The sequence below is a fragment of the Marmota monax genome, unplaced genomic scaffold, assembly GCF_021218885.2.
Source record: "Marmota monax isolate L192 unplaced genomic scaffold, Marmota_monax_Labrador192_F-V1.1 WCK01_AAM20220418_F8-fsc00007, whole genome shotgun sequence".
Classification (NCBI taxonomy): Eukaryota; Metazoa; Chordata; class Mammalia; order Rodentia; family Sciuridae; genus Marmota; species Marmota monax.
In genome coordinates this window covers 12818966-12837134 of record NW_026692781.1, presented here as the reverse complement: position 1 = coordinate 12837134, position 18169 = coordinate 12818966, and the positions used below count along the sequence as shown (strand labels likewise).

The 18169-nt window shown below is 40.4% G+C and overlaps 1 protein-coding gene across 50 annotated transcripts in view; it reads left to right on the top strand.

The window, feature by feature from the left end:
- The window catches only part of Ttn (titin), a 266741-nt gene that overhangs the window by 70198 nt on the left and 178374 nt on the right, over positions 1–18169 (top strand). For 42 of the 50 annotated variants that reach the window (XM_058580253.1, XM_058580254.1, XM_058580287.1 and 39 more), the window contains 27 exons: positions 4290–4568; positions 4687–4974; positions 5100–5801; positions 5902–6180; positions 6300–6578; positions 6690–6968; positions 7071–7358; positions 7599–7877; positions 8064–8345; positions 9360–9638; positions 9758–10039; positions 10752–11030; positions 11148–11435; positions 11579–11857; positions 11989–12267; positions 12376–13062; positions 13184–13471; positions 14033–14314; positions 14613–14891; positions 15012–15293; positions 15417–15695; positions 15795–16082; positions 16265–16543; positions 16636–16914; positions 17022–17300; positions 17441–17728; positions 17872–18159. In XM_058580253.1, the coding sequence (XP_058436236.1) occupies positions 4290–4568; positions 4687–4974; positions 5100–5801; positions 5902–6180; positions 6300–6578; positions 6690–6968; positions 7071–7358; positions 7599–7877; positions 8064–8345; positions 9360–9638; positions 9758–10039; positions 10752–11030; positions 11148–11435; positions 11579–11857; positions 11989–12267; positions 12376–13062; positions 13184–13471; positions 14033–14314; positions 14613–14891; positions 15012–15293; positions 15417–15695; positions 15795–16082; positions 16265–16543; positions 16636–16914; positions 17022–17300; positions 17441–17728; positions 17872–18159 (8439 nt within the window). Of the gene's footprint in view, positions 1–486; positions 769–874; positions 1154–1601; positions 1881–1977; positions 2257–2371; positions 2660–2772; positions 3052–3145; positions 3428–3518; positions 3798–3909; positions 4189–4289; positions 4569–4686; positions 4975–5099; positions 5802–5901; positions 6181–6299; positions 6579–6689; positions 6969–7070; positions 7359–7598; positions 7878–8063; positions 8346–9359; positions 9639–9757; positions 10040–10751; positions 11031–11147; positions 11436–11578; positions 11858–11988; positions 12268–12375; positions 13063–13183; positions 13472–14032; positions 14315–14612; positions 14892–15011; positions 15294–15416; positions 15696–15794; positions 16083–16264; positions 16544–16635; positions 16915–17021; positions 17301–17440; positions 17729–17871; positions 18160–18169 lie in introns of all 50 variants that reach the window. The other 8 variants (XM_058580290.1, XM_058580252.1, XM_058580294.1 and 5 more) reach the window with 7 other exon arrangements.

Here is an 18169-nt window from a genome sequence, read left to right as displayed (position 1 = left end):
TCCTTCCTTCCGAAGTCTCCATAGACAAACCGTTAACAAACAAAATGCAGTCTGCACATTTTGTATTAAAATAATTGCATTCAGCAAATGCTTGGGTCTGGGGGTAGTCCTAGCACTGTTTGATTTTTATGTTTTTCAATCTTCTCCAGAATCCACTTACTTCTGTTAAAACTGTCTGTCATTACAGACAAAGAAGCTTGCTTAAAATTTCTTCTAAGAACTTTGTGTCTAGAAATTCTTTATCGTCTTTTATAAAATCTATGTGTTGTATAGATATAGTTTGTTGGCTTTCTTTTTTAATCCAGAGACTGGGGACATGTTTTTGAATGATGAAAAGCTATGGTTTGTCCCACTGCTTTTTTCAGAAATTCCATGAAGATATTTTCTGTGCGTTCTGTCTTTTTGTTGTCTACGTCCGCTTTTCTTTTGTGGAGCGTATGTTTCAGCTCTCTTTTCCCTTTTTTCTCTTTTGTAAACTTCATGTAGAGCCACCATCCTTTGTGAAGAAGGTGGATCCCTCTTATTTAATGCTCCCAGGTGAATCAGCACGCCTACATTGCAAGCTGAAAGGCTCACCTGTGATCCAGGTGACTTGGTTTAAAAACAACAAAGAACTTAGTGAAAGTAACACGATCCGAATGTCTTTTGTCAATTCCGAGGCTATCCTTGACATCACGGATGTCAAAGTGGAAGACAGCGGGAGTTACTCCTGCGAAGCGGTGAATGAGGTTGGCAGTGATAGCTGCAGCACTGAGATAGTGATCAAAGGTTTGTGTGCCCGGTTACAGTCCCTCATTTTTTTTTTCCTGTGAAAAGATTTCCTTTTCAATTGCTTGTGACATCTTACTGATACAATGCTCTCGTGCTTTTGTAGAACCTCCTTCTTTCATCAAAACTCTTGAGCCTGCAGACATAGTGCGAGGAACAAATGCCCTGCTTCAGTGTGAAATCTCGGGCACGGGACCATTTGAAATTAGCTGGTTTAAAGATAAGAAGCAAATTCGAAGTAGTAAAAAATACAGGCTGTTTTCCCAGAAGTCCCTGGTGTCTCTGGAAATCTATTCTTTCAATAGCGCGGACGTTGGTGAATATGAGTGTGTGGTTGCTAATGAAGTCGGGAAGTGCGGCTGCGTCGCAACACACTTGTTAAAAGGTCAGTGTGTGGAAAACCGCTATCTCTCTAAGACATTGCACAAATGGCTTTCTTAGCCATGGAAGGGAAACTTGTACTTCTTCTACTGGCCTAGCCTTTAAACTTTTTTGGGGGGGAGGGGGGTTGGTTTCACTTGGGTCCCAGGGAGCAAAGTCAGAGGCTTTCACCCCATCTGTATCCTGATACCAGTGTCAATATTTATTTATTTGACAGCAAAGGAGAATGACATAATAGGCATTTTGTTCCATTGATTAGATTTATCTTCTGTGCTTCTGTCTCTTGGATGAGATTGTTAATTCTTCTTGAATGCTCTTTCTTCTTCTAATTAACCAACACTATGAAATAGCAGTATTGGGGGAAAAAATAAATGTAATCTAGATAAAACTCTTAAATACGGATGGTGTTGAGAGGGTCTGGGAATTGATCACTGTATGCTCTCTTTAACTAGAACCACCAACCTTTGTCAAGAAAGTAGATGACTTTACGGCACTCGCAGGACAAACTGTTACTTTACAAGCTGCGGTAAGAGGGTCAGAACCCATTTCTGTCACCTGGATGAAAGGACAAGAGATCATTAAAGAAGATGGAAAAATCAAAATGAGCTTCACTAACGGTGTTGCAGTCTTAATCATCCCTGATGTTCAAATTAGCTTTGGTGGCAAATATACATGTCTGGCTGAAAATGAAGCCGGAAGCCAAACATCAGTTGGGGATCTAATAGTTAAAGGTTTGTGTAGGAACATTTTAACTTTGTATTATTCTTTCCATTTAAAGTGAAACTGTCATTCACACTTAGGAATCCTAACTATTCAATACCATTTTAGAACCTGCCAAAATCATTGAGCGAGCAGAATTGATCCAGGTGACAGCAGGAGACCCAGCCACACTGGAGTACACTGTCACAGGCACCCCTGAACTCAAGCCCAAATGGTACAAAGATGGGAGACCTTTGGCTGCCAGTAAAAAGTACCGCATAAGTTTTAAAAACAATGTTGCCCAACTCAAATTTTATTCTGCTGAACTACATGACAGTGGCCAATACACATTTGAAATTTCCAACGAAGTGGGCAGTAGCTCTTGCGAGACAACCTTCACAGTATTAGGTTAGTATTTTTAGGAAACTACATACACATTTCTTTAAAACCCAACAAATGGCCAAAGTTAACCATGGAGCATTTTTCCATATTAATCCTTATGTCCTTCTTCTGCCACCAACAGATCGAGACATTGCTCCGTTTTTTACCAAACCCTTGCGCAATGTGGATAGCATTGTTAGCGGTTCCTGCAGGCTGGACTGCAAAATCGCTGGCTCCCTCCCCATGAGGGTGTCCTGGTTTAAGGATGGTAAAGAAATAGCCTCTTCTGACAAATACAGAATAGCATTTGTGGAAGGCACAGCCTCTTTGGAGATCAGCAGAGTAGACATGAATGATGCAGGAAATTTCACTTGTCGAGCTACAAATTCTGTGGGAAGCAAAGAAAGCAGCGGAGCCCTGATTGTGCAAGGTTGGCTGGAGACTTTGCATTCCATTCATACGGCAGACAATATTCAAATTGAGTCTTCTTCCCTTATATCCCACTTCTTAACTCTTTAAAATTCTCTTATACCTCTTCTTCAGAACCACCCAGTTTTGTAACTAAACCAGGATCCAGGGATGTTCTGCCTGGTTCGGCAGTGTGCCTGAAGAGCACTTTTCAAGGATCTACTCCTCTCACCATCAGATGGTTCAAGGGTGACAAAGAGCTGGTCTCTGGTGGAAGCTGCTATATTACCAGAGAAGCTTTAGAAAGTTCCCTGGAACTCTACGCAGTAAAAACCTCCGATTCAGGAACATATACATGCAAAGTCAGCAATGTCGCTGGACGTGTGGAATGCAGTGCAAACTTATTTGTAAAAGGTTTGCATTGTTTTCTTGACATCTTTGTGCTACTTTTGTTATGTCGATTCTTTCCTCTTTCTCATGTTTCTTAATCACTTCCTGCCTTCCACAGGACCTGCCACATTTATTGAAAAATTAGAACCCTCACAGCTGTTAAAGAAGGGAGATGCCACCCAGCTAGTCTGCAAAGTAACTGGTACCCCTCCAATTAAAATAACATGGTTTGTGAATGATAGAGAAATCAAGGAGAGCAACAAACACAAAATGTCTTTTGTGGAGTCCACTGCAGTTCTAAGACTTACAGATGTTGGCACTGAAGACAGTGGTGAATATATGTGTGAAGCTCAAAATGAGGCTGGCAGTGACCACTGTAGCAGCATTGTAATAGTCAAAGGTTTGTGTTCACTCTGTCCTGATTTTCCAAATTTGTGGCCCATAGCACAGATCCCTCCCGGTTAACCCAAACCATTCCTTTTTCACTGTAGAGTCACCTTACTTTACCAAGGAATTTAAGCCAGTTGAAGTGTTGAAAGAGTATGATGTCATGTTGCTGGCCGAGGTGGCAGGCACACCTCCCTTTGAGATCACCTGGTTCAAAGACAACACAGTCTTGAGAAGTGGTAGAAAATATAAAACCTTCATTCAGGATCAGTTGGTGAGCCTGCAGATCCTCAAGTTCGTAGCTGCAGATGCTGGTGAATATCAGTGTCGGGTGACCAACGAGGTGGGCAGCAGTACCTGCAGTGCCAGGGTGACATTAAGAGGTTAGTGTCAGTTCAAAGGATGGACTGTCTCTTCTGTAGAGTCAGTTCTTAAGAGAAGAAGCTGGGTTTTGCCATAAAGCTGGTATTGATCGAGAATTCATTCTTCTGTTAGAACCTCCATCCTTTGTAAAGAAGATCGAAAGCACCAGCTCCCTCCGAGGAGGCACGGCTGCCTTCCAGGCCACTCTGAAGGGCTCCTTGCCAATCACAGTGACTTGGTTAAAAGACAATGATGAAGTCACTGAAGATGATAATATAAGAATGACCTTTGAGAACAATGTGGCCAGTCTGTACCTCAGTGGCATTGAAGTGAAGCATGATGGGAAATATGTCTGTCAGGCCAAAAATGATGCAGGAATACAAAGATGCTCTGCGTTACTGTCAGTAAAAGGTTGGTTCACAAAGCTTGCCTCAGGTTTGAGGAAGAAATGTAGATGTGAGTCATTCAGCAGACCAGTTCACAGCCCACATCTATCCCTTTGTTTTCTGCAGAACCTGCAACAATCACCGAGGAGGCTGTGTCCATAGACGTCACCCAAGGAGACCCAGCCACTTTGCAAGTTAAATTTTCAGGGACTAAGGAGATTACAGCCAAATGGTTTAAAGATGGCCAAGAACTGACCCTGGGCCCCAAATATAAAATCAGTGTCACTGACACAGTGTCAATACTGAAGATTATTTCTACAGAAAAGAAAGATAGTGGAGAATACACTTTTGAGGTCCAAAATGATGTTGGGAGAAGCAGTTGCAAGGCTAACATTAATGTATTAGGTTGGTATTCCTTTTCTCCAGCCTTTCTGTACTCCTTCCTCTCTTTCAATTTAACAGAAAAAAAAAATTTTTTTTGACAGGTTAACCTGACTTTTTTTTTTCTTTTTGTATTGGATAGATCTTATCATACCTCCTTCATTCACCAAAAAGCTGAAGAAAATGGACAGTATTAAAGGGTCTTTTATCGACTTAGAATGTATAGTGGCTGGGTCACATCCTATAAGCATCCAATGGTTCAAAGATGACCAAGAAATATCAGCTAGCGAAAAGTACAAATTCTCTTTCCATGACAATACGGCCTTCTTGGAAATCAGTCAGCTGGAAGGTTCCGACAGCGGGACATACACTTGCTCTGCCACCAATAAGGCAGGACACAACCAGTGCAGTGGCCATCTGACAGTCAAAGGTCAGCAGCCTTTTTCTTCACCTATTAGGAATTTATTGCTCTTTCATGCCTTAATTCTGACCTTCATCGCTCAATTCCAAAATAAATCTTCCCCTCTCCTTTGGCTTGTTTTTCTTTCACCCCAGAACCTCCTTACTTCGTGGAAAAGCCACAGTCACAAGATGTTAATCCCAGTACGAGGGTTCAATTAAAGGCTCTTGTGGGTGGCACTGCGCCCATGACCATAAAGTGGTTTAAGGACAACAAAGAGTTGCACTCGGGAGCAGCTCGCTCTGTTTGGAAGGACGACACCTCCACCATTTTAGAACTCTTTTCAGCCAAAGCTGCTGACTCGGGGACCTACATTTGCCAACTAAGCAATGATGTTGGCACAGCAACTAGTAAAGCCACTCTTTTTGTAAAAGGTCTGGTCTCTCCATCACCTTATTTTCTTACTTATCTAGATTTTCTTGGGGGAGGGAAGAAATTTATTAAGAAAGCCATTTTGCTGGTTGGACTTTGTTTTTTAAAAAATGCTCAACATCATCCTTTTCTTTCATGTTTAGAACCTCCTCAATTCATTAAGAAGCCCAGTCCAGTGTTAGTGCTGAGGAATGGACAATCAACAACGTTCGAATGCCAAATAACGGGCACCCCAGAAATCAGAGTTTCTTGGTATCTGGATGGGAATGAAATAACAGACGTTAGGAAGCATGGCATTTCCTTCATGGATGGTTTAGCCACCTTCCAGATTTCTGGCGCCAGGGTAGAAAATAGTGGAACTTATGTCTGTGAAGCTCGAAATGATGCGGGCACAGCAAGCTGCAGCATTGAATTAAAAGTGAAAGGTTGGTTCTGGGAATCTGCTTTTCCATTTTGGCTGCGCTGCGTAATGGGCCCTGGGCTTCCCTTGAATAAGCTGCTGTCTGTCTTCTTTCGAATCTTTAGAGCCCCCCACCTTTATCAGGGAGCTGAAGCCCGTGGAAGTAGTGAAAGATAGTGATGTGGAGCTAGAGTGCGAAGTCACAGGAACGTCTCCGTTTGAAGTCACTTGGCTGAAGAATAACAAGGAAATTCGAAGTGGCAAAAAATACACCCTGACGGACAGAGTGTCCGTGTTTAACCTCCATATAACCAAGTGTGACCCTTCAGACACGGGTGAATATCAGTGCATTGTAGCCAATGAGGGTGGCAGCTGTTCCTGCAGTACCAGAGTTGCGCTGAAAGGTCAGTTCTTTTCAAGAAACAGGCTACCAAATAAATACGCTCAGTGCTCTTTCATTTCATAATGGTGGGTAGGAGTTAAATCAAACCTCTTTTTTTCATCCTCTTTTATTTGACCACAGAACCACCTTCGTTCACCAAGAAAATAGAAAATGTCACCACAGTCTTGAAGAGTTCTGCCACTTTTCAGGGTACTGTGGCTGGTTCTCCCCCCATCTCTGTAATCTGGCTAAAGGATGATCAGATTCTTGACGAAGATGACAACATTCACATTTCATTTGTGAACAATGTGGCCTCACTTCAAATCAGAAGCGTGGATAACAGACACAGTGGGAGATACACGTGTCAAGCCAAGAATGAGTCCGGAGTCGAGAGATGTTATGCTTTCCTTTTAGTGCAAGGTTTGTAAGCTGTCCTCTCTCGACGTTAGTCAATGGAGACAATTCATAGGCACACCTTAGTTCCAGTGGAATTATCAGTGTAACTCATTCCTATTTCTATTCTTACTTCAGAACCTGCTCAAATCATAGAGAAAGCCAAATCAGTCGATGTTACTGAGAAAGACCCTGTGACCTTGGAGTGTGTTGTAGCTGGAACACCGGAACTCAAAGTGAAATGGCTTAAAGATGGGAAACCAGTTGTACCCAGTAGATATTTCTCAATGAGTTTTGAAAATAATGTGGCCAGTTTTAGGATTCAATCAGTAATGAAGCAAGACAGCGGTCAATATACTTTCAAAGTAGAAAATGACTTTGGAAGCAGTAGCTGTGATGCCTACCTCAGAGTTCTGGGTGTGTATATTTGCCCCAGTAAGCTTCCCTTATTTATATTATGTTCTTTGTAAGCAAAGAGCAAGAGAGTAATAGATATATTGTGTTGTTTGCATTGAATAGATGAAAACATTCCTCCATCCTTCACCAAAAAATTGACCAAAATGGATAAAGTTCTGGGCTCTTCTATTCATATGGAATGCAAAGTTTCTGGTTCACTTCCTATTAGTGCTCAGTGGTTTAAAGATGGAAAAGAAATATCTACAAGTGCAAAATACAGACTTGTATGTCATGAAAACACCATGTCACTGGAAGTTAATAATCTGGAATTAGAAGACACTGCAAATTACACATGCAAAGTGTCAAATGTAGCAGGAGATGATGCATGCAGTGGCATCTTAACTGTGAAAGGTTAGCATTTCTTTACCTCCTCTTGATTCTTCTTTGTGAATGCTTTAAAAATATATCACTTATCCTTGTGTCCTTTAGAGCTTAAATCATAATTCTGTTTCTTTAGACACATATTCATTGTGTTCAAGAAACATTCAGCTATTACCTCTTTTCAGGAGTATTTTCTTATATTTCCTAAACTATCAAAATAATTCAGCTACAAGGAATATAATTAAATATATCTCTCTTAAAAATCTATAGAACCACCAAGCTTCCTAGTAAAACCTGAGCGACAACAAGCCATACCTGATTCTACAGTGGAATTTAAGGCAGTACTAAAAGGAACACCACCATTTAAAATAAAATGGTTTAAGGATGATGTGGAACTTGCCTCTGGACCTAAATGTTTCATTGGCTTGGAAGGGTCAACTAGCTTCTTAAATCTCTACTCAGTGGATGCTTCCAAGACTGGACAATATACTTGCCAAGTTACCAATGATGTTGGTAGCGACTCTTGTACCACGATGTTGCTTGTGACAGGTGTGCAAGTTTGATTGTTTTATGTTTCTGTCTGACCCATGTCTCTGGTTCTTGCTGTACTCTGTTAATGCATCTTTCTAACACAATAGACTCTATTTGCCAGAATTTGACTGTGTTTGCCATGTTTCTTTCTAACTTGTTATTCATTTCTGTTCCCTCATAATCTCCTTTTTCCTGACTCTTTAGAACCACCAAAGTTTGTGAAGAAATTAGAAGCATCCAAAATAGTGAAAGCAGGTGACTCCTCACGACTTGAATGCAAGATAACTGGATCTCCAGAAATCAAAGTTGTGTGGTATAGAAATGAGCATGAACTCCCAGCCAGTGATAAATACCGAATGACCTTCATCGACTCAGTGGCTGTCATACAGATGAACAATCTCAGTACCGAGGATAGTGGAGATTTCATTTGTGAGGCTCAGAATCCTGCAGGCAGCACAAGCTGCAGTACCAAGGTCATAGTAAAAGGTAGAAATCTCATCCTTACATTTCTCCTCCTCCCCTGCACATCAGAGTTCTTTGTTCTTTATTGCAATTTTAGTTTCCATTTCAAATCATAGACTATTTTCCTAAGCTGGCACTATTCCCCTTTATAGATGTTATAGCTTCTTAAGCTTTGCTTATGTATAGCAAGGCATTTTGAGATATTTTTCTTGTTATTCCAGTGCCATAATTCTGAGCACCACAACACTCTGGCCAAACATCAAATTTGATGATGATTCAAAAATGCATACACACAAAATAGGCATTTTAAAATTAATTTTTGCCTTCAATCACCTTCCAATTCCATTATCATCCTTACAATAATCTGTAGCATAACAAGGATATATATGCAATGTGTTAGTAGTAGAAGTTTTAACATTAAATTTAAAAGGGACAATAATATTTTTCCCTCTTCTCAAGAATTGGTTCCATTAAAAATACAACTGATGGCACCTTGGTGCAAAGAGTGCTGGTGTTTTTGGCTGCAATTTTCCAGTATTTTTTGTCACAAAGCTCAAGTTTATCATCTTGTAAGGCAATGATTGCAAGAACCATTTGCTGAAGTGGAAGACTTAGCTGGGGTGATTTCCAGATATCTCAGTTGTAAAGCATACAAACAAAAAAATTCCAATCCTGAAGTCAGAATTCCATACTTCATGGAAATCATGAAGTATTAATATTTGTTAATATGTTTGTTGGCTTGTAAGCTTCTTGTCTGTCTTTGTAGTCCAAGATAAATTGGTAAGGTAGAATAGACAGAATGTTGACCTGCTCAGTCATGATCTAGGATCTACATGGGTTTTCTACCCATGAGTTGATTGCCTTGTAAAGGTTAATGGCCTCTCAGAAGTTCTTCTTCCTCAGTAGTGCTAATGCTAGACACTACTAACCCATTATAGTATCTTAAATCTTTCTTCCAATTTAAAAACAAAGAAATAAAAAATTTTTATTTAATAAAATTAAATAGCCCAATTCATGAGACATTCTTGTTTTTTACAGAACCACCTGTGTTTAGCAGTTTCTCTCCTGTAGTTGAAACCCTTAAAAATACTGAAGTTAGTCTTGAATGTGAACTTTCTGGAACACCACCATTTGAGGTGGTATGGTACAAAGACAAGAGGCAACTCCGAAGCAGCAAGAAATATAAGATTGCATCTAAAAACTTCCACGCAAGTATTCACATTCTTAATGTCGAATCTTCTGACATTGGTGAATACCACTGCAAGGCACAGAATGAAGTAGGAAGTGATACTTGCATTTGTACCATAAAATTAAAAGGTAAGCATGTTTCTTGCACATGGTAGAAATGTCAGGAATCTACAAAATGCTCATTTCTTTTCTCTCTTCTATTATCTGAGCAATTTTTTCAACAATCTCCATCCATCTTTCCTGTTCAGAACCTCCAAGATTCATTTCCAAAGTAAGCAGCCTCACTGTCGTAGCTGGTGAGCCCGCTGAATTACAAGCATTCATAGAAGGCGCCCAGCCAATTTCCGTCCAGTGGCTAAAAGAGAAAGAAGAAGTGGTTAGAGAAAGTGAAAACATCAGAATTACATTTGTGGAAAATGTTGCAACTCTGCAGTTTGCAAAAGCAGAGCCAGCTAATGCTGGAAAATATATCTGCCAAGTTAAGAACGATGGTGGAATGAGAGAGAACATGGCCACACTGACTGTCTTAGGTTGGTACAAAAGTCCCCTGATAGAAACTGGTGCCAAGTGCTGAAGTGACTTACAGGCAGAATCTCTTTTTCTGACTTTCTTCTAGACCTGTATTGACCCTCACCTATTTGGAAAATTTAGGGGAAAGAACTAACTGATCTTTCAAACACTCTTTTCTGTTTCTATAAACCTTCCAGGTTCAAAACAAAAGCTAGCCATTTGTTTTATTGTGTATATACTACTTTTCTTGATGGATTAGCAAATATAATTTTGACTCTCTTGTTTAAGCATGAATTAATTAGGATTCCAGCATACGTTTCGAGGAAATTTGTTTCCAAAGTAATAGTTTTGTTAAAGTTGATAAGAACTCCAATGAGCAACGTTTGATAGGAAAGACTTAAACTTTCATCTTTGGGAATATTAAATTTCATTTTAATATTAATTTGGGAGCTATCTGAATAATACCTTAAAGTAGAACAAAAATAACAAGTGATTCAAAATAGCAGGTAGACATTGCTCCAAAGAGGTCAAGGACAAATTGAACATGTTGTCTAATGTCCACTGTCAAAACTGTTTTCGAGTCAAGTAGTACACAAATAATAACTGCCATAAATTTATGACCACATGTAATTATAGATTCATATATTAAAGTCAACAGAGAAGCCTAACATAATCATCTCATTGATCTCAAAGATCTCAACTTTGACAGATAGGTATCACATTGTATTTCAGAGCCCGCAGTCATTGTCGAGAAGGCAGGACCGATGACAGTGACAGTAGGAGAAACGTGCACTTTGGAGTGTAAGGTGGCTGGCACTCCTGAACTCTCCGTCGAATGGTACAAGGACGGGAAGTTGTTGACCAGCAGCCAAAAACACAAGTTTAGCTTCTACAACAAAATCTCTTCCTTAAAGATTCTCTCAGTGGAGAGGCAAGATGCAGGCACATACACCTTCCAGGTTCAAAACAATGTTGGGAAAAGTAGCTGCACAGCTGTGGTTGATGTTTCAGGTTAGTTCTGGTATTTTCCTTTTGTTGTTTTATACAAATTCCTTTTACAAGTTTTCCTTCTTTCAATTTCTTCTATTCTTTCAAATCACGATGAGTCTCTTGCCTTTCCTCATACAGACCGGATGGTTCCTCCTTCCTTCACACGAAGACTGAAAGACACTGGTGGGGTCCTGGGTGCTTCTTGCATCTTGGAATGCAAAGTAGCAGGATCATCACCTATCTCTGTTGCCTGGTTTCATGAGAAGACTAAGATTGTCAGTGGAGCAAAGTACCATACCACATTTTCAGATAATGTCTGCACATTGCAGTTGAATTCTCTGGACTCTTCAGATATGGGCAATTACACATGTGTAGCTGCTAATGTCGCTGGGTCAGATGAATGCCGTGCAGTGTTGACTGTACAAGGTCAGTGTCTATCAACTTCTTAAGGAATTTCTTACAAATTCCTACCAAATTGACATACATCCAAAAGTGCTCTTATATTTTATTCAAAATTGCAACCAAATTCAAGCATCACAGGATCTTTTGTCTCTCACATTTATGTACAGAACCACCCTCTTTTGTGAAAGAACCTGAACCTTTGGAAGTACTACCAGGCAAAAATGTAACCTTCACAAGTGTTATTCGAGGAACCCCACCATTCAAGGTCGGCTGGTTCAGAGGTGCCAGAGAACTGGTGAAAGGAGATAGGTGCAACATCTACTTTGAAGACACTGTGGCAGAACTGGAGTTATTTAATATTGACATATCTCAGAGTGGGGAATATACCTGTGTGGTGTCCAACAATGCTGGCCAGGCATCCTGCACTACGCGTCTTTTTGTAAAAGGTTTGCTCAAGTGCATTCACTTGCTCATCCTGTTTCCTATACATTGACACCATTGTGGGGTTGTTTTGTTGTTGTTGTTGTTGTTGTTGTTGTGTGTGTGTGTTTAACTGCTGTGCTTTGTCACTTACCAGAACCAGCTACGTTTGTGAAGAAATTAAGCGATCATTCTGTAGAACCAGGGAAGTCTATAATTCTGGAGAGCACCTACACTGGAACACTTCCCATCTCAGTCACCTGGAAAAAGGATGGCGTTAGCATATCTCCATCTGAAAGGTGCAATGTAGTTACAACAGAGAAAACTTGCATCCTGGAAATTCTGAATAGCACGAAAAGAGATGCAGGACACTATTCCTGTGAGGTTGAAAATGAAGCAGGAAGGGATGTGTGTGAAGCTCTGGTTTCTACATTAGGTGTGTAACCTTATTCTCTCCCATATGGTTTGCAATTCTCTAGAATACAGCATGGTTGGTTTGGTTTTCTTTAATTCAGTTTTCTGATTGTGAGACTTTCTTCTTTAGAACCACCTTATTTTGTATCGGAACTGGAACCTCTGGAGGCATCAGTTGGAGATTCAGTTTCTTTGCAATGCCAAGTTGCTGGGACACCAGAGATTACAGTGTCTTGGTACAAGGGAGATACCAAGTTACGGTCAACTCCTGAATACAGGACCTACTTTACAAACAATGTGGCCACACTTGTTTTTAATAAAGTGAATATCAACGATAGTGGAGAGTACACATGTAAAGCAGAAAATAGCATAGGATCTGCTTCTTCCACAACTGTCTTCAGAATTCAAGGTGATACTATTTTACACATAAGTGATTTCTTTTTTTTTCCCCTAATTTTCTCACAACTTCTTGGTGAGAAACTTCTCAATTCCACTACTAATGCCTCAAGTCTTACTTGTCTTCCTACAGAGCGCCAACTCCCACCTTCCTTTGCAAGACAATTAAAGGACATTGAACAAACTGTTGGGTTACCTGTTACACTCACTTGTCGACTAAATGGCTCCGCCCCCATCCAAGTGTGCTGGTACAGAGATGGAGTACTTTTAAGAGATGATGAAAATCTACAGACATCATTCGTAGATAATGTGGCAACTCTGAAAATTTTGCAGACTGACTTGAGTCACTCTGGCCAGTATTCTTGCTCAGCCTCCAATCCACTTGGAACAGCATCTTCTAGTGCTAGACTGACAGCCAGAGGTTTGTTCCCATGTCAACCTTTCTCTTTGCAAACCATGATTTCCTATTTCATTGTCAAAGTAGAAATGACCCACAGGAAAAAGCACAGAAATATACATAGCCCTTTCTTCTCATCTTCCAGAACCTAAGAAATCTCCCTTCTTTGACATCAAGCCCGTATCAATAGATGTCATTGCTGGAGAGAGTGCTGATTTTGAGTGTCATGTTACTGGTGCCCAACCAATGCGAATCACTTGGTCAAAAGACAACAAGGAGATCCGTCCTGGAGGAAATTATACAATCACCTGTGTGGGCAACACTCCTCACCTGAGAATTCTTAAAGTAGGCAAAGGAGACTCTGGTCAATACACTTGCCAAGCCACCAATGATGTTGGCAAAGACATGTGTTCAGCTCAACTCAGTGTGAAAGGTATCTGTCATAAACCAATGTTTATTCTTTCCTGTGTTTAAGTTATTGTCTTTGAAAATTTTTTCTTAGTTTTTAAATGTTTGAGATGAACTAATTGGATCATGTTAGAATTTGAATATTAGTGTTGGAGGCAATATTAACCAAAGTTCTGTTTTCTCTTTATGTTGTTCCTTAAGTTAGTATATTCTAAATGTAACCTTGCCAAAACATTGTTTCATTGGTCTTTGTCAAATGTTCCTTCAACTATACACTCTCCCTTTTCATTCTTTTTCTGTTATGACCCTTTAATTCATCTTGCTAAATTTTGATCAAATCCATATGTAACATATTAGCTAGTATGTTTTAGCTTACATATCCAGACTACAATATATCAACTGAATCCTCCATTAAAATATTAAAATATGATTTAATAAAAAGATAACTTATTTTACCATTAATTTATTAGAATATGATCTAAAAAATAAACCAGTTTAAATATGAACTCATTGGCTACTCAACTACAAAAATAGACTATATTAACATGTAAATATTCCTTACCGACTGTTTCCTTTGGTTTAATAGAACCTCCAAAATTTGTGAAGAAATTAGACGCTTCCAAAGTTGCAAAGCAGGGAGAATCCATCCAACTGGAATGTAAAATCAGTGGTTCCCCAGAGATCAAAGTTTCATGGTTCCGAAATGACAGTGAACTCCATGAAAGTTGGAAATACAACATGTCATTTGTTAATTCTGTGGCACTGCTCACCATCAATGAAGCCAGTGCTGAGGACAGTGGGGACTACATCTGTGAAGCTCATAATGGCGTGGGTGATGCCAGCTGCAGCACCTCACTGACAGTTAAAGGTTAGATACGCTTGGCTCCCTTTTCCTATCTTCCCTCTATTTTGGATTCCTTCTTAGTAGTGTTATGAGATTCAGAATGAAAAGGTTGCTTGCAACTCTTGACCTAGTTTTCATGAATTGTAATTTCTTGGGTCAACCCGTAGTGTCATTTTGTCATACCAGACACTCTTAATGATCCCACATTTATAGGAAATATTTCTAGATACTGGAAACTAGAAATCTAAAGTCTAGGAATTTTTAAAAAATCTTTTTTGGAAGCAGATATTCTCATTGTGTGTCATCTTTTTTCCTCTGGTAGCACCTCCTGTTTTCATTCAGAAGCCTCCTCCGGTAGGAGCCCTTAAAGGTTCTGACGTGATCCTCCAGTGTGAACTTTCAGGAACCCCACCATTTGAAGTGGTGTGGGTTAAAGACCGAAAACAAGTTCGAAGCAGCAAGAAATTTAAAATCACTTCCAAAAACTTTGATACCAGTCTTCATATTCTTAATCTTGAAGCTTCCGATGTAGGGGAGTATCATTGCAAAGCCAGTAATGAGGTGGGAAGTGACACGTGTGTTTGCACAGTCAAGTTCAAAGGTTTGTATACATGGGCACAAAAATACATGCCTTTCCCTTTAATCTCTTCTTGCTTGACTAATAATTGATGTGACTATGATTCTCATTTTTTTTTCCCTCTACACAAATTTCTTCCATTAGAACCTCCCCGTTTTGTGAAAAAGTTAAGCGACATCTCCACTCTTATTGGGGATGCCGTTGAGTTACAGGCTGTGGTGGAAGGCTTCCAGCCAATATCTGTGGTCTGGCTGAAAGATAAAGGTGAAGTCATCAGAGAGAGTGAAAACATTCGGATTTCATTCATTGATAACATCGCAACCCTCCAACTGGGAAGCCCAGAAGCATCCAATTCTGGAAAATATGTGTGCCAAATCAAAAATGATGCTGGCATGCGAGAGTGCTCAGCAGTCTTGACTGTACTAGGTTAGTAGCAAAGTACAGTCCATGAAAAAATTAATTGACCCCGGCGATCATTTTCTGCAAATAGTACTCTTAATGCTATAATATGGTAACTTTGTTTTCAATGCAGTATGCTTCTTCTTTTAGAACCAGCCAGAATCATAGAGAAGCCAGAACCTATGACTGTCACTACGGGAAATCCTTTTGCATTAGAGTGTGTGGTGGCTGGAACACCAGAACTTTCAACCAAATGGTTCAAAGATGGAAGAGAATTATCTGCAGACAGCAAACATCACATTACATTTATCAAAAACGTGGCTTCTCTTAAAATCCCTTGCACGGAAATGAGCGACAAGGGGTTATATAGCTTTGAAGTGAAAAACAGTGTTGGCAAAAGCAACTGTACCGTATCTGTCCATGTTTCTGGTGAGTAAAGTGAGATGTTTATAAATGCACCATTTGTTTCTTGAAGGGGAAAAATAAACCTTTTTTTTTTTAAATGGAAAACTACCCTTCTCCATGTAGATCGGGTTGTGCCTCCTTCTTTCATCCGCAAACTGAAAGACACTCACGCCTCCCTGGGCGCCTCAGCTGTTCTGGAGTGCAGAGTCGCTGGCTCAGCCCCAATTTCTGTAGGCTGGTTTCAGGATGGAAATGAGATCGTCAGTGGGCCCAAATGTCAATCCAGCTTTTCAGAAAACGTCTGTACTTTGAAACTGAGCTCGCTGGAGCCCTCTGACACCGGCACGTACACCTGCGTGGCTGCCAACGTGGCAGGTTCTGATGAATGCTCCGCAGTTCTGACTGTCCAAGGTCAGTGTGAAGGACAGGCGCAATGCAAGACTTCTTCCCCATGCCTAACACCTGCCTGGCCAGGAATTCCTTTGTTTTGTCTTCACTTTTAGTCTTCCCTTTTCTTTAAGGAGTAAGCACACTTCTCACTTATTTTTTTTTTCCTCTCTCTTTCACTTCCCCCACCCCCCTGGGGTATCTAGAACCACCATCTTTTGAACAAACTCCTGATTCTGTGGAAGTTCTACCAGGAATGAGCCTGACATTCACCAGTGTCATTAGAGGCACCCCTCCCTTCAAGGTCAAGTGGTTTAAAGGCAGCAGGGAACTGGTGTCAGGGGAGTCTTGCACCATCTCTCTGGAAGGCTTTGTCACAGAACTGGAATTGTTTGAGGTAGAGCCACTGCAGAGTGGAGACTATTCTTGCCTTGTTACCAATGATGCTGGCAGCGCTTCCTGTACCGCACATCTTTTTGTGAAAGGTTTGCTCTTTTCTCCAATTCCTGTATCTTTTAAAAATTTTCCTAAGACTTCATTTGAAGGTATAACTTGCCCTCACGTTTTCTTCTTATAGAACCAGCCACTTTTGTGAAAAGACTGGCTGATTTCAGTGTTGAAACAGGAAATCCCATAGTTCTGGAGACCACCTACACTGGCACACCTCCCATCTCCGTGAGTTGGATGAAGAATGAGTTTCCTCTTTCACAGTCTCAGAACTGCAGTATCACCATGACAGAAAAATCTTCCATACTGGAAATTCTTGACAGCACAATAGAGGATTATGCACAGTACAGTTGCCTGATAGAAAATGAAGCTGGGCAAGACATTTGTGATGCTCTGGTATCAGTCTTAGGTGTGTTGATAGTTACCTCTTTATTATTATTTTTTATTATTCTCTTCCTTCTGAAATGTCCTCTTTGAGTTAGCATGATTGATTGATTACCATCCTTTGTACCTTAGAACCACCTTATTTTATTGAGCCTCTGGAACATGTGGAAGCAGCTCTTGGAGAGCCTACAACTTTACAATGTAAAGTGGATGGAACCCCAGAAATTAGAATCTCTTGGTACAAAGAGCACACAAAACTACGATCGGCTCCTGCATACAAAATGCAATTCAAAAATAATGTTGCCTCCTTAGTCATCAACAAAGTGGATCACAGTGATGTGGGAGAGTATACATGCAAGGCAGAGAACAGCGTGGGTGCGGTCGCTTCTTCAGCTGTGCTTGTTATCAAAGGTGACGATGGTTTTCTTTAACAAGTCTTGCAATGTGTTGACAGATTCATTTTCTTGGAAACATCAGCATTTTAATGGGTTGAGATATGTTAGAGATGTATGCTCTCTTGTCAATAAGGATTATCTGTAACTTCTTTACAGAGCGCAAACTTCCACCTTCCTTTGCAAGAAAACTGAAGGATGTTCATGAGACTCTTGGTTTCCCTGTTGCATTTGAATGTCGCATCAATGGCTCGGAACCTCTTCAGGTGTCTTGGTACAAGGATGGGGTACTTTTGAAAGATGATTCTAATTTGCAAACATCTTTTATTCATAATGTAGCAACTCTTCAGATTTTGCAAACTGACCAGAGTCATGTTGGTCAGTACAATTGCTCAGCTTCCAATCCTCTTGGGACTGCGTCATCCAGTGCCAAGCTCATTCTCTCAGGTGAGTATTACATCATATTACCCTCTTTATTACAAAGCAGCTTCATTGCTTCTGGCCATCAAAGGACTGTTGTCATTTAATTTCTTTTCCATGTCTGGGAACATGGCAACTAAAATCGCCATGTTGGTCTTCATTCTTTTCAGAGCATGAAGTGCCTCCTTTCTTTGATCTAAAACCTGTATCGTTAGATCTTGCTCTTGGAGATAGTGGTTCTTTTAAATGTCACGTCACTGGAACTGCACCAATCAAAATCACCTGGGCCAAAGATAACAGAGAGATTCGCCCCGGAGGCAACTACAAGATGACTTTGGTTGAAAATACTGCCACTCTGACTGTTCTCAAAGTAGCCAAAGGCGATGCTGGGCAGTATACCTGCTATGCAAGCAATGTTGCTGGAAAAGACTCTTGTTCTGCTCAGCTGGGTGTACAAGGTACTTGTCA